This window comes from Topomyia yanbarensis, chromosome 1 (genome assembly GCF_030247195.1).
Source record: "Topomyia yanbarensis strain Yona2022 chromosome 1, ASM3024719v1, whole genome shotgun sequence".
In the NCBI taxonomy this organism is placed as follows: domain Eukaryota; kingdom Metazoa; phylum Arthropoda; class Insecta; order Diptera; family Culicidae; genus Topomyia; species Topomyia yanbarensis.
In genome coordinates, this window is record NC_080670.1 from 205,098,518 (window position 1) to 205,113,344 (window position 14,827).

At 41.0% G+C, this 14,827-nt stretch overlaps 2 protein-coding genes across 3 annotated transcripts; one reads left to right on the forward strand and one right to left on the reverse strand.

Moving 5' to 3' along the window:
* The first annotated feature begins 8,522 nt into the window (after nt 1-8,522).
* On the forward strand, nt 8,523-10,339 carry LOC131689070 (dynactin subunit 4). The gene is made up of 3 exons (XM_058973863.1): nt 8,523-8,711; nt 8,769-9,964; nt 10,021-10,339. The coding sequence occupies exons 1-3, from the start codon at nt 8,583-8,585 to the stop codon at nt 10,253-10,255; spliced, it is 1,560 nt and encodes a 519-aa protein (XP_058829846.1). The 5' UTR covers nt 8,523-8,582; the 3' UTR covers nt 10,256-10,339.
* On the reverse strand, nt 10,331-11,508 carry LOC131689078 (small ribosomal subunit protein uS11). 2 transcript variants are annotated; one of them, XM_058973881.1, is made up of 3 exons: nt 11,380-11,508; nt 10,896-11,140; nt 10,331-10,677 (listed from the first exon to the last, which is right to left on the reverse strand). In XM_058973881.1, the coding sequence occupies exons 2-3, from the start codon at nt 11,130-11,132 to the stop codon at nt 10,459-10,461; spliced, it is 456 nt and encodes a 151-aa protein (XP_058829864.1). In that variant the 5' UTR covers nt 11,133-11,140; nt 11,380-11,508; the 3' UTR covers nt 10,331-10,458. The 2 variants fall into 2 exon arrangements, with proteins under 2 accessions (XP_058829864.1, XP_058829858.1); XM_058973875.1 differs by having other exon boundaries at nt 10,896-11,143; nt 11,380-11,485.
* Nucleotides 11,509-14,827: the final 3,319 nt, after the last annotated feature.

Consider the following 14,827-nt stretch of genomic DNA (forward strand, 5'->3'; position numbering starts at 1 on the left):
CTTTCGAAACAACGCACTGCAGTTACGGAAAAGCAAATCAGGAACTGGTTCAACGAATTGGATTATTTTATTAACAATTTTTGTTTCTATGGCAGATTTTCGAGAAACCTGAGTGCGTGTACAATATGGACGAATCAGCAGTTAGAATGACTCCGACGAAAGAGCAGGTGTTCGCAAAAACAGGGGAAAAATATGTCCACACAAGGAATGGAAACTCGGAAAAAGAAAGCTATACCGTACTGTTTGCAGACAACGCTGCTGGTACTCTGGCTCCACCGTTAATTCTCTTCCCGTACAAACAGCGGCTGCCGGCAGAAATCGTGCGGAGTGCACCCACCGGCTGGGCGGTCGGGCGGAATCAATCAGGATGGATGACACAAGAAACATTTTTGGATTATTTGAGGAACGTTTTTGTTCCTTGGGTGTCCAAAACCGGGATACATCTGCCGATAATTATTTTTGTTGATGGCCATACTTCACATGTTTCGTACGAGACAGTTGAATTTTGTCGTTCAAGTCAGATCACTCTAATTTCCTTGCTCCCCTGCGCAACTCATATACTCCAGCCGTTGGACGTATCATTTTTTAGACCCTTGAAAGTCCAATGGAATAAACGTTTAATTGAATATCGAACTTTTCACGCTGGAGAACCAAAAATCGTTATAGCAAATGGTTTCCGTAAAGGTGGAATCGTACCATGGAATCCTAGTGCGGTCAATTATGGAATGCTTCTACAAGAGCAATATAAGTCTGGCGATGGAACCAATGCGTGTTTTAAACCAGATAAGGAAACGACCGTCGTGAATACAGAGGCAAACATTTGTTTTAGATATCTTGAATCTACTCTCAAAGTTGAACAGTTGAAAATGTTTGAGAAACATGAATCGGATTCGATTTGACCGGGTCCAGTAGGTGACACCAACCTGTTCTATTTCTGGAAGGAAATTAAAGAAAAGGCAAAGCTGACTACGAATCTATTAACCGAAGTAGAAGATGTATTCTGCGGGTACGAAAAAGATGATACTGAATCAGAATATATTGGCTCTGTGGTAGATGCACCAATTATAAATAATATCTGGTCGAAGACTCTATTAATCTCATCACGGTTTATGAACACACACATACATATAAGCGTATCAGTAGGTCAGGCACACTCGCGATGGTCGAATGAACAGTATCACTTGGGCAAGCGATCAGGTAACACGCGTCACCATTCAGCTACCACAAACCGTGGCGACGAGGAGAAAAATTATTTTGTGTGCATTTAGTTTGGCTCCTGAGTGAAAACAAGTGGTTTTAAATAGAAAAAATAGCTGGCCATCATAGGAAGGCATTTTGGACGCATCGAGTTATTTTCACCGGCATAATTGAAACCGACCTGAGTGTTCTGTATAGACTGTACTATTGCTACGCACAGCCATTTTGGACGCGGCAAGTGCAAATTTATTTTACTGGCCCGATAGAATCACGTGTTCAATATTTAATAGGAAAAAGAGAAAAAAACTAATAATGGAAGATAAAGTGAAATAAATTTAGAAGTGAGATTAAATTTACGAAGAATTTGTGTATGCGACGCTCAGTGAAAGATTCTAAGCGAAGGTCATAGAGTCCATCTTGGAAAAAAGAACGAAGTCACGCCTAGGTCAGTGCAAATTTTTGTGTGTGAAATACTAAAAGCTCGAAATTGAAAAGCACATTTTGAGTTGCTGATGGTGCAACAGATTACAGTTCCCCATCGTAGTGTGAGTGACTCTCGTGAATTGTGGGGCAGGTACCGTTTTTCATAACGGTTGAAGAATCTATTTGTAAGGCTATGTAAACAAAAGTGTTGCCGATTTGATTCCGGCACGAATAAAACGGAGTATAGCATTTATGACGTAAAGTTAAATTATTGAAGCTAATTAAATTATGGCGATTGCAGTTCAATAATGTAGTCCGATTCAATTACGGAAAAAGCAAGTTCAGATTTGTTAGTGAATGGATGAAAAGCGTAAAATGCGGCTAAGGCGGCTGAAAATTAGTTTGTGAAACCTATACCGATCTAATTACGGAAAGAAACTGAAGGTTGCCACTGATAGTGCACTGCCAGCAAGTTTGCCGATTTAATTCCGGCCGGTGAAAATAAATTTATAAAACAAATGCCGATTTGATTACGGTGGTGTCCCAATATTCCCATTATAAAGTGTGAAATGGTACTATCAACAAAGTTGTCGATTTAATTCTGGCCAGCAGTAATAAAAGAAAACGTTTTAGGAAAAGCGCTATTTTTTGTATTTTGTTTCAGGATAAGTGTTAACCGATATCGTTGGGACTGTTTTTTTAATATTGCGTTTCATATTAAGTGTCAGTTCGCGTAAATATTTACAAAGTTGTGATAATGATGAACGCGGAGCATAACGATGCGGCGGGAAGTGAGAATCCGCCAAATTCGACAGTGATCCAAAATGTGGCTTTCTTTAGCCCGGCATCATATTATTTGCCGCACTTTAAATACAAGCATCTTCCTCCCTCTGAAGTACGTAATGCGTGGAACTCATGGATCAGATGGTTCGAGAGTGTCATGGCTGCTGCAAATGTGGTGGACGGCAACGGTAGAAAAATGCAGCTCCTAGCAATGGGAGGGTTAGAATTGCAAAGTGCATTCTATGGACTCCCTGAAATCGAAGATGAAGCCGGGTTGGATCCTTATTTATTGTCAAAGGATCGTCTGACACAGCTATTTGCACCCAAACATCATGACAGTTTTGAGCGATTTCTTTTTTGGTCAATGGCTCCAGAGGAAGACGAGCCAATTGAAAAATTTGCTCTTAGAGTTCAATTGAAGGCAGAGAAATGCTCGTTTGGAAAAACGGAAACTGAAAGTCGGCATCTTGCAATAATAGACAAGATCATTCAGTACACCCCAGAGGATCTGAGACAAAAATTGTTGGAAAAAGAAACATTGACTCTGGATGGAACCACAAAAATAGTCAATGCATATCAGTCTGTGCGATACCAATCATCAAAGATGACACATAAAGGTTCAAGCAGTTCAGTCAACAAGGTGTACGGTGATTCCAGCCAACCCATTGGGAAAGGTGTGCGATGCTTGCGGTGTGGGTTTAATCTGCATCGAGGCGGAGAGCACTGTCCTGCTGTGAATAAAAGCTGTTTACGTTGCGGAAAAGTAGGTCATTTCCGGTCAGTATGTCACACAAAACCATCTGATAGCTCGGTAAGTAAAATCATCCTATTTGAAAAAAAAATATTTTCATATATATATATATATATATATATATATATATATATATATATATATATATATATATATATATATATATATATATATATATATATATATATATATATATATATATATATATATATATATATATATATATATATATATATATATATATATATATATATATATATATATATATATATATAAAATTCGTCTAGGACGGAGCTATCCGAAAACGTAAATCCAATTTTACCCAGGATGTCCGCTCTTATCGACCAACAAAACGAACCAGACCAGTTTTTAAAATTAATGATAGTAATGACTCGGACTGTTTGGAAGATTTTTCTGTTTATAATGTGGGTGGAGAAGATGACGAACTATTATCATGTTGCATAGGGGGAGTGCCCATTGTGATGTTAATCGACTCTGGGTCGAAGCATAATTTAATCGATGATACTACGTGGGAATTGATGAAGTTAAGGGATGTAAAGATATCCAACGAACGATTCGATCAAGATAAAAGATTCTTAGCATACGGACGAGTCCCCTTGAAACTGATAACTGTTTTTGACGCCGACTTAGAAGTGGACGATAATGGAAAGCTTTTGAAAACAAAAACGTCGTTTTTTGTCATTGAAAAAGGACAACAACCTCTCCTCGGGAAAATAACCGCACAAAAATTAGGAGTACTAAGAATTGGACTACCTAGCAGTCATCCAAATTCGGTTAGACGAATCGATAATACAAACAAAACCTTTCCAAAGATGAAGGGAATCCAATTGAGTCTGCCCGTTGATAGAAGTGTACCGCCCATTATACAACCCTTGCGACGTTGCCCAATTCCCTTATTAGAAAAGGTTAAGCAGAAGATAGATGAGCTTCTCGAGTTGGGTATTATTGAAAAAGTAATCAAACCAACCTCTTGGGTTTCTCCTTTGGTGCCAATTCTAAAAGAAAATGGCGAATTGAGGTTATGCATAGATATGCGGAGGGCAAATCAAGCGATCCAAAGACTTAACCACCCCTTACCAATATTCGATGATCTCGTCTCAAGGTTTCGAAATGCCTCACTGTTTACAACACTAGACATCAAACAAGCATTCCATCAAGTGGAGCTTACGGAAGACTGTCGTGACGTAACAACTTTCATAACAAATTGGGGACTCTTTCGCTATAAGCGATTGCTATTCGGAGTGAACTGCGCTCCTGAACTTTTTCAGAACCTAATGGAAAGTATCTTGACAGGATGCGAGAATACCGTTGTGTTCATTGACGATATATTGATCTTTGGTGAGAATGAAAGCGACCATGACACTGCAGTTAAACATACTTTGAACGTATTGAATCAATATGGCATTCTTTTGAACGACCATAAATGTAAGTTCAAACAGCAAGAAATTGTATTCGTGGGCCACAAACTCTCCGCACAAGGGGTATCACCTAGTGACGAAAAGGTTAGATCAATTAAAGACCTCCACGTACCAAAGAGGAGCTAAGAAGTTTTTTGGGACTAGTCACTTATGTCTCCAGATTCATTCCGAATTTGGCCACATTGAACTATCCACTAAGACTCTTAATAAAACAAGATACTTCATTCGAATGGAAGTCCGAACACCAAGTATCTTTTGATCGAATTAAGACACTTATGGGATCCGTTGATAACTTGGGCTATTACGACCCGAAGGACCGTACCTTGGTGGTGACGGATGCTTCTGGTGTAGGATTAGGAGCTGTACTGATACAATTTAAAGCCAACCAGCCACGAATCATCAGTTACGCTTCGAAAAGTCTTTCCAATATCGAGCAGACTTACCCACCTATTGAAAAGGAAGCCCTCGGTATAGTTTGGGCGGTGGAGAGATTCAAAATTTATTTGTTGGGAATAATTTTCGAGCTTGAAACGGATCACCGGCCGTTAGAAACGTTATTTACCGCTACTTCTAGACCTACTGCTAGGATCGAGCGATGGATGCTGCGAATCCAAGCCTTCAAATTCAAGGTAAATATGTTACGAAACAAAATACATTGTAGGTGTACATGATTGAATTTACAGGTAGTTTATCGCAAGGGATCGGCTAACTTAGCTGATTGCTTATCAAGACTCGCAGCTCATGTTGAAGATCATGAGTGGCTTGACGAGTCAGAAGTATTTATAAGACGTACTGTTGTGGAATCACTATCAGTTCTGATTAACAATTCTACTCAGTTAGAATTTGACTCAGATACTGAAAACATCATAAGGGCTGTCCAAGAATGTGCTGCTATTGACATCTCGGAAGTCATAACAGCTACAGCATCGGACCTGGAACTACAAAAACTTATCGCCTGTATTACACATGATAAATGGAATCGTGACGATCTGAAACAGTATTCCGCCTTTCGTCTCGAGCTTTCGTATGCAAATAACCTTGTTATGCGCGGAACGAAACTTGTCATACCAAGTTCGCTGCGTACCAGAATGTGTCAACTCGCTCATGAAGGCCATCCCGGCCAATCTATAATGAAAAGACGACTGCGTGAAAGATGTTGGTGGCCTGGCATTGATTTGGATGCGGTAAGAACATGTGAAGCTTGTGAAGGGTGTCAATTGGTTCAAACTTCAGATCCACCGGAACCAATGATACGCCGTTTGCTTCCAGAGAAACCGTGGATTGATATTGCAATGGATTTTCTTGGTCCCATGCCCACGGGCGAGTACGTATTAGTCGTCATAGATTACTATAGTCGGTACATGGCACTGGAAATCATGCAACGTATCACCGCGCAAGAAACCATTAAGCGGCTAAAGAGAATTTTTCGATTGTGGGGTCCGCCCAGAACAATCACACTTGACAACGCAAAACAGTTCATATCCACGGAATTTGAGGAGTTTTGTAAAAATCAAGGAGTACATCTTAATCACACCTCACCCTATTGGCCCCAAGCTAATGGGGAAGTAGAACGACAAAATCGATCGCTTCTAAAGGGGATGAAAATTGCTCACGCCCTGTACAACGATTGGAAAAGAGAGCTCGATGACTATCTAGAGTTGTATAATAATACACCCCATACCGTGACCGGTAAAGCCCCCAATGAGCTGTTACAAAGTAGAAGATTGCGCTCTAAAATACCTCAGATCGATGACATCAAAACTATTCCTCCCAGCACAGATTTCAGAGATCAGGATTTGGAGAAAAAGATGCTGCAAAAGGAGCGGGAAGATACTAGAAGAAGAGCTAGGCCAAGTAGCATAACAGTTGGTGATACAGTGCTGATGAGGAATCTAACGCCTACAAACAAACTCGCAACCAACTTCCTAAACGAGAAGTTCACTGTGTTGCATAGGAATGGCACGAATGTAACAGTGAAATCGAATGCCACAGGACGGACGTATGATCGAAATACTTCGCATTTAAAAAAGCTACCACCGGTACTTAGTGACGCAAACGAAGAAGATGCCAGTAGTCTTCCAGCTGAAATAATTGACCAACCAGCGGATCAAGCTGAGATAGACAACTCATCATCCCCGCGAGGAAATGAATCCGATGCAGAGACTCAAGAAACATCGCCCCCGATTCGTCGATCCGGTCGCCGTATTAAGCCGCTGAATAGGTTTAGCCCATCAAGATAAGTATATCCTGTTCTTGCTTATATAAAGTTTATACATACAGTATTTTCCAAAATATAATTAAATCCTTAAAACAAAATGCCGAAAGAAAAGGGGATGTGGTAGATGCACCAATTATAAATAATATCTGGTCGAAGACTCTATTAATCTCATCACGGTTTATGAACACACACATACATATAAGCGTATCAGTAGGTCAGGCACACTCGCGGTGGTCGAATGAACAGTATCACTTGGGCAAGCGATCAGGTAACACGCGTCACCATTCAGCTACCACAGGCTCAAATGGCAATTTATTCACAGATAAACGAAACCAATCCATGTTGGAAACATGGGATATGTGTGAAAGTTTAATGAATACAACTATTACAACAACGTCAAATGATGATTGTCCGCCTACAGCACACTTCGCAGCTGTTTCACCAGAATGTCCGGAAAAGCCTATAGATATTAAAATCCTGGAAGAGCACCCGGAGCAAGAAGAATGTGCATTAAGACCGGACAACGCATCAAATTTTTTTTTACAAGATTCATCTGGCTCAGTATTGTCAGAGCGAAAAGAAAATGTATTCAAAAATGCATTTATTTTACCTAAAACTTCGCTCAAGATGACGAAAGGCTCACGCAAACGACCTCGTCCCCCAGCTGTTGCTACAAGCGACGAGTATAGAGCGTGGTTTGAAAGGTTAGAAATGGAAGAGCAGAAGGAAGAACAAATTCGTGCAGAGAAAAAAGCAGCCAGAGATGCCAAGAGTGCTGCAGCAGCAAAACACGTTAAAAATCAACCTGCTGCTTCGAAAAAAAATTAAATTGATTATCTGATTGAATAAAACCTGCATTTGTATCATGTGTACATAAAATATTAAATGAATAGTGATATTTCGTTGAATATTAGTCATCCTTCCAAGTGCGTCAAATAAGGCACATCAGAAAAACCATGCGTCAAGTTAGGGACCCTAAATGTTGCGCAAAAACTTTACATAACAATGTGAAATTCTTATAAACTTTTATTTCAAGTATTTTACTCGTATTGTTTATTAGTTCAACTATTACTGTGTGTAATATTTATGGAATTGAATGAACTTTTAATTTTTTAATCGTATTTGAATTCGAAATTGTGTTAACCGCGTCAAGTATGGTGCTTCCACGGTAGCAACCATGAATGTAAACTGGCATCGCGCTAGCTCACATAAGCTTTGCATTGGCTACCCCTCACAAAACCCTCATGCTCGTTTGGCTGCAATTTTTGACACTTCGCTAGTCAGTGTTTAAAGAGTCTGTTGGAGGATGTAAATAAGAAATCGAGTGGGGAATTAAAAAGCTCACCAATAAATTATCTGGATACCAAAAAATAGTAACAAATAGTTTCCAATTTTTGCCCAGCAGGTATGTCAATTTATGACAGTCGGATTCCTGACCAACAGGGCCTCTATTTTGCCCGAATTTTTTTTTCTAAAATTTGTGGTTGGAGCTAACGGTGTGCATTTTCAATTCTTTCACTATTTTGAATCGATTTCATCGCGTGCTAATCTTCGGTAACCCTATTAATATGTTTGCTTCAGTATGGGGGCCTCATCGACCAAATTATTGCAGGTCTCAGCATCGGCCCTGCTTGGGAAAATGGCAACCCTGCAATGATCTGTCATTACAAAACAAACAAAAAATATTAATGTTTTGTCGCGGATGAAAAAAAAAGAAATCGCTGCTACGAGTTTTCACCTTTTGCATACGCAAACGCAATCGGAAGAAAGGATGTCCTTTTTTATGCTACCCAGCACCGTGGAGTATGCCTGCGTATGCGGTCTACTGAACCCGTTGACCAAGCTCTACTTTTGTCGACACTGCATGAAACTCCGCTGCGGATACTGCGTCTGTCATGAGGTAAGATCTTTCTGTGCATCCCGTTAATTTCATACACTAAAATGACGTCACCGGCAGGTCGATTCCCACTTTTGCTCCAACTGTCTGGAAAATATCCCCTCATCGGAAGCGAAAATTAGGAAAAATCGATGCAACACATGTTTCAACTGTCCCAGCTGTCAGCACACACTTTCGGTGCGTGCCTCCAGCGCTTCGGTTGCTCCTCCAGCCGCAACTGCTGTTGGAGATTCCCCAGCTGCAGGTACTGAGCCTAAGAAGGAATCTGAATCCAGTGCCCCTGGTAAGCAGGTCACTCGTAAAATGTACTATTTGGCTTGCTTGAACTGTCGCTGGAGTTCGCGGGATGTCGGCATACCGGATCAGACCGTTGCTACCGGGCAGTGGCCCGAACCGGAATACTCGAATGCAACGAGATTTTCTTTGCTGTTGGAACACTATCAATCAGTGGTCCTACATGAGAAACAGGAAAAGCAAGAATTGTGGCGTCGAAAGACGCCTAAACAGAGCAAGTTTCCCAGCTTGACCGATCGGACCGGGTTAACGGTTTCGATGATACGACGACAGATGGGTTGGTCCGACAGTAAGACTCAAATTAAGGCGACTCCGTCGCCAATTAATCGATCCGTTGCGAGCGAGGACGTAGACGATCTACCACCGGAACTTCTAACGAAAGGAATCAATTTAAAAAATATTACGAATCTGCAGCAGCGCTTGGCCCAACCGGCTAAACAACCGTTTACCGTGAATAAACTGTTTCCACAGCACAAGCTGCTGTCAATAAAGCGCTCCTTGCGCTGCCGCCAGTGCGATCGAAACGTTATCAAATCGGAGTACAATCCCAGTTCGATCAAGTATCGAATTGCGATGTTTGCTGCTTATCACGTTCCGGAGGTACGTTTCGTTAAATGTGACCCGCTTATGGTCGGTCAGGAGTCTGTTCTACTGCTAAAGATGGTCAATCCGACGATCAACGACATGACGATTACGATTATGGAACTGCCAACCGAAACGGAGGAGCAGCTGATGATTGAAGAATTGAAGCTGGCAGCGGAGAATAGTGCTTCCACGTCGCTGGTTCTCAGCGGGTTGAGTACCAGTTTGGCTAAACAGGCTAATCTGTTGGAGGATCCCCGGATGGTGGAGCAGAAAGTTAATGGAAGCTTTCGGCTGCCGGATTCGTCGTTTGTTATTCACCACCGGGACGATTCGGCTGAGTTTGATGAGGTGGTTCAGTCGCAGCAGGAAGATCCGAGGTAGGGGAAATAGCGTAAAAAATTCGATCAAATCGATAATGATATTTTTTTCGTAGATTCATTATCTGGCGGAAGGCAAATCAGATAGCAATCAAGTTATCAGTTCAACCGGATGATGCTTGTACCCCGCGTGAGGATATCTGCATCGGATTTTCGTTGCAGTACACGTACGTTAATACGGTGGTCGATAAAAGCAGCACTCCGATGAAGGGACCGCAGAAACAAGCACTGACAACTAGGGTCTACGTTAAACTTGGAAAGTTGGCCGATACCGGAACTGCTTCAGCTTAAGATTACAAAATAAATTATTTGCATATTGCTTAATCACCGCTTATTTATGGACCTAATAAAGTATACAACAAAAAATTAACGCTGTTCCACTGTAATGTTTTTATTCTCAAATGATTTAGTAGCATTTATTGTGAAAACACTTCACAAATGGAATTTCCGCTGCGTCAATTACTAGCGAACAAAACAAACGAAAAAAAAACGGCTTACAAACGACGACCACGGCGACCTCCCTTCCGGCGGGTGGAATCCGACGGGATCGGCGTAACGTCCTCGATGCGGCCAATCTTCATGGATGAACGGGCAAGCGCACGCAGAGCCGACTGAGCACCGGGTCCGGGAGTTTTGGTACGGTTGCCACCGGTGGCACGCAGCTTGATGTGCAGAGCGGTGATGCCCAGAGATTTGCACTTTTCGGCAACATCCTAAAAATATAGAGGAAATTTAGTTACCATCTGTACTAGTTAATTTTGATAATAATGTTCCCTTCACGGAAAATCTTAAGCCTAATGAAATCGACTGGCTTCAGACCTGTTGTTGAAGGGCTGTACTCTTGCACCCGCTGAAAGCTTTCCAAAACATCAACCGAAATGGAAAGATCATTTCAGGTGCATCTTTGTGATCCAAATCAAATAGAACCTACCTGAGCAGCCAACATAGCGGCGTACGGTGAAGCCTCGTCACGATCAGCTTTCACCTTCATACCACCGGTAACACGGGAGATGGTTTCCTTTCCGGACAGATCGGTAACGTGAACGAAAGTATCGTTGAAGCTGGCATAGATGTGAGCTACACCGAACACCACTTCACCTTCACGAACCTGCGGGCCCAGTGAGACCTGAACCTCTTCCTTGACGGTTTTGTTCTTACGTGGTGGCATTTTGCTTCCTGCTGAAAGCGAAAATAAAAATTAAATTTCGAATCGAGGTTATGCAGGAAAGTGACAACAGTCGGCAGGTCGTGCGTGGAAACTAGTTCACTTTATTTCGCAATTTTCACCGAAAAAGCTTCGATTGCAAAAAAGAATTTTATTGTATTTCACTAATCTCACTTGTTACTACAAAATTGTCACTAGTTTATTCGTTTAATATTGATATTTCAACGAAAAATACGAATTTTTACTTTACCTAAAAATTTCTCTGTTTTGCTTGCGAGAGACGGAAGTATAGAAAAGGCTCGCTGCTGACTGACGTTTTGAGGTGAGGCTTTCGTGCTGTCAGAACTGTCAAAAACTGCAAACGCTGCAACGGGACAAAAGGAAAATGAAATCGATCGATAAGGCTCTTCCGGTTGCAATGCACGCTTAACTGTTTTAACCGTAGTTTTAGTGCGAATAACAGTTTACTCTCGTTATTTTACACCCGAAAATATATTGTCTATCCCGAGATAAACTAGCATTTCGTCGCTTTGTTGCTATATGTTTCACACATGAGTGCGAACGAAACAAAAATAGACGTCGAATCGTTTTTTCGCTTGCACTAATGCAAAGTGAATATGCGTGTGATTCGGCGCACGGCTTGGCGGCGCATGGCTGATATGTCACGATGTGGATTATAGAAAAGATTCGCAATATGCATTTTGTTTAAAAGGAATATTGCCCTAATCAAATTACCGTTTGGGTTAGAGTACGTGTATAGTTTCTTTTTACTAGGGTGATCAAAATAAGAACATGACTGAAGTTTCGCTACTCCCCCGGATAGAATTTTACAATGGTATTTACCGTACAAACAATCATACAACAATAGATATTATAGTTATTACTGTTTCAACATAGTTCGACGCAGAGGTCTCGCAATAGAATTTCACAAATTTGACTGTTTTGGAGTAAAAAATGCATGTTTTAATGTTAAGATACATAACCACTAGAAAAACTCTAGAAAGAGAACTGCGGAGACTATTTTGGATCGATTGGATTCGCATTTAGCTGTCAAAAAACGAATCCAATCGAACATTTCCTATCCTTATAACGTTGGACGTGATGCCATACAATGCGGGGGCATACGTTGCCAAAAATTCTGTTCTTCTCTCCGCAGTTCTCTTACTAGAGTTTTTCTAATAACCGCCCCCCTTATTTACTGAAAAAGTTCAATGTAATGAAATTTACTGTAGAAACGATAAATTTTATTGTTTTTGTATTGTTGCATAACACTGCACACAGAAAAAAATGTTGGTAAAATAAGAGTTTTACACTCTTAGCAAAAAACCACCAACGTATACTCTTAGTTTGAAAATAAAATTTTCTAGCTAGCTTTCGTTTTTCCTTCTCACTTTCTCTGCGGTTAGGATGGTAATCCAGTCGTGATTCGCTGGTTGGGCCACAGCCTTGTCCGACGTTAACGAATTTGATTCGCTAGTTGGACCGACTGACAAATGTTAAAAAACTCTCCAAAGGAGATGTTGGCAGTGTAAATGCATCTGTTCATATCTCTAAATATTGTCAGATTGATTGTCAAAGTAAATTTGACAAGAGATTTTGACGCTCAGATGCTTTTTGGTTGGACAATGGTCCAACTAGCGGAGGTCCAACTAAAAAGCGGTCCAGTTAAAAAGTGTCCAACCAGCGAATCACGACTGTAAAATCTTAGAAAGCGATAAAATGTAACCGCATACTTTGGGAGCTCTTACGGGACTGGACTAGGATTGTATAGCAAGCAAATATATAAGTCAATAAATAGGAATTGTGCCCTTCTAAGGCCATAGGAAACTAGATAGGAAATCTACGCCAGGAGAATAGGGAAAAACTTAAAGACTAAAAGGGACAAATTTTCCCGTGGCGATATATGAATCGCGCGGACAACATGTAGCTTTAAGATAACCTATGTAAATATTTATCGAATAAATTGCGTTTCAACGTGATGCCAACTCCAGAGAGCTTACCTAATCAACGACAGAAAACCAAGCCAAGGAAAGTCAACGGTGAATCTAGGATCAAGGTACAACTCCCATTAATAAGTCCACAGCACAGCAGATCTGTTTCGAGATCGTTTCATCGTTGTGGCAGCGTTGTCCCTGTCGTGTTAAAATCGTGTTGTCGTTGCCATGATTTGTCCTCTTCGTTTCACACCCAGCTTTGGCCAAAAATTAGAGACACCGTTTTGAGCCTTCACTAATTGGAGCGCTCACTTTTGACCGGTGGCTTCTCAAATTTGGCCATACGAAAAGGATAGCTAAGGTTTCCTTCTCACTTTGTGCAAAACGACGTTCAGTAGTTGTTAGCGTTTTAGATGCATAAACGTTTGGATGCTCTTCTTGAACAAGAACAGCTCCTAATCCTATGTTACCATTGTCACATTGGATAATTGTATTTTTGTAACATCGAAATACCATAATACTGGTGCCGTTGTCACCATCTTTTTAAATTTTGATTATAGAGGTTTTAACCTTTGGGTCATTTGCCTCTGTGCGGGGTTGGGAATCGAACCCCGGTGACCTGCGTACAACGCAATCGATCTACCAGCTACGCTATGCCCATCTCCTCGTTGCCACAATTTACGTAAGGCGTTCAAAGTTTTTCTCAGGGGACCGAATACAGAGCTGATCTTGGATTGTTGGCCGATGTAGGGGCTCTGCGACGGTGGAAAGACTTGAAAGATAGTGTGCCTTCTCTGGAAATCGTTGGATCGCTGCGACATCTTCGGGCTGAGGTATATTCAGAATGCGGTTTGTGTTATCCGGATCAGCTTTCACCCCGCTTGACGTGAGAATGTGTCCTATTTCGTATTCCATAGATTTATTTTTTCGAGAAAAGCTTCGAAGTTAAATATGCAAACATGCATTAGTGCTTTAACGTTTCGGAGGCTGTGAATTATTCTGTTATCCCAAAGCTGGAATATCTCAAGGACTGACTGGAGCTACACCCATCGGCATGCGTAACTAGTGATAATGTCAACAAAGCGTCTAAAATGTGCTTAATGTAGAACTTTTTTTTACATTTTAACGACATTCAATTAGCTAGAGATTACTGGGTAGGGAAAGTTATGAAAATTCAGAGCCATAGTACTCAAGAGAGAGAGCAAGGATGTGAAGTATATAGATTGGAAAACTAGAAGTGTCAGGGTCATTAGAAACAGGCTTAATATCATACAGGCTTAACTTTTGTCTTCTGTTGGTGGGGGTCGAGCTTAGGCAGAATAACTACGAATCACTCACAGCCACTTCTGGTTTTCTGATCTGTATACTTCACATCCTTGCTCTCTCTCTCTTGAGTACTATGGGTCTAAATTTTCATAAATTTCCCTATCCAGTAATCTCTAGCTAATTGAATTTCGTTTAAATATGAAAAAGAAAATGTGACTACATATTAGTCGAAATAAAAAAGGAAATTTTGAACTTTCTTCATAGAGTTCAATCTGCCAAAAGCCTGACTTCGCATCGGCAGTGGTAAAGATTTGGGCGCTTGCTAACTCAAATATCGCCTAGATTTGACATCTGAAGGTGTGGTCTCTCTGGTCCAAAGTTTTTTTTGAGCATAACGGAGCCGATGCATACACGTAATCAACGTGATGTTTATCTTCAACGATTACTCCAAATTTTTCTAGCTTTCCCAACATTTAGTGCTGTTAGTCCCTCAAAGTC

Coding starts and splice junctions, on each gene's coding strand:
- LOC131689070 (XM_058973863.1), top strand. CDS start 8,583: ATGTCCTTTTTTATGCTACCCAGCACCGTGGAGTATGCCTGCGTATGC. Junction 8,712..8,768: donor GATACTGCGTCTGTCATGAG/GTAAGATCTTTC, acceptor CGTCACCGGCAG/GTCGATTCCCACTTTTGCTC. Junction 9,965..10,020: donor TCGCAGCAGGAAGATCCGAG/GTAGGGGAAATA, acceptor TTTTTTTCGTAG/ATTCATTATCTGGCGGAAGG.
- LOC131689078 (XM_058973881.1), bottom strand. CDS start 11,132: ATGCCACCACGTAAGAACAAAACCGTCAAGGAAGAGGTTCAGGTCTCA. Junction 10,678..10,895: donor CCGCTATGTTGGCTGCTCAG/GTAGGTTCTATT, acceptor CTATATTTTTAG/GATGTTGCCGAAAAGTGCAA.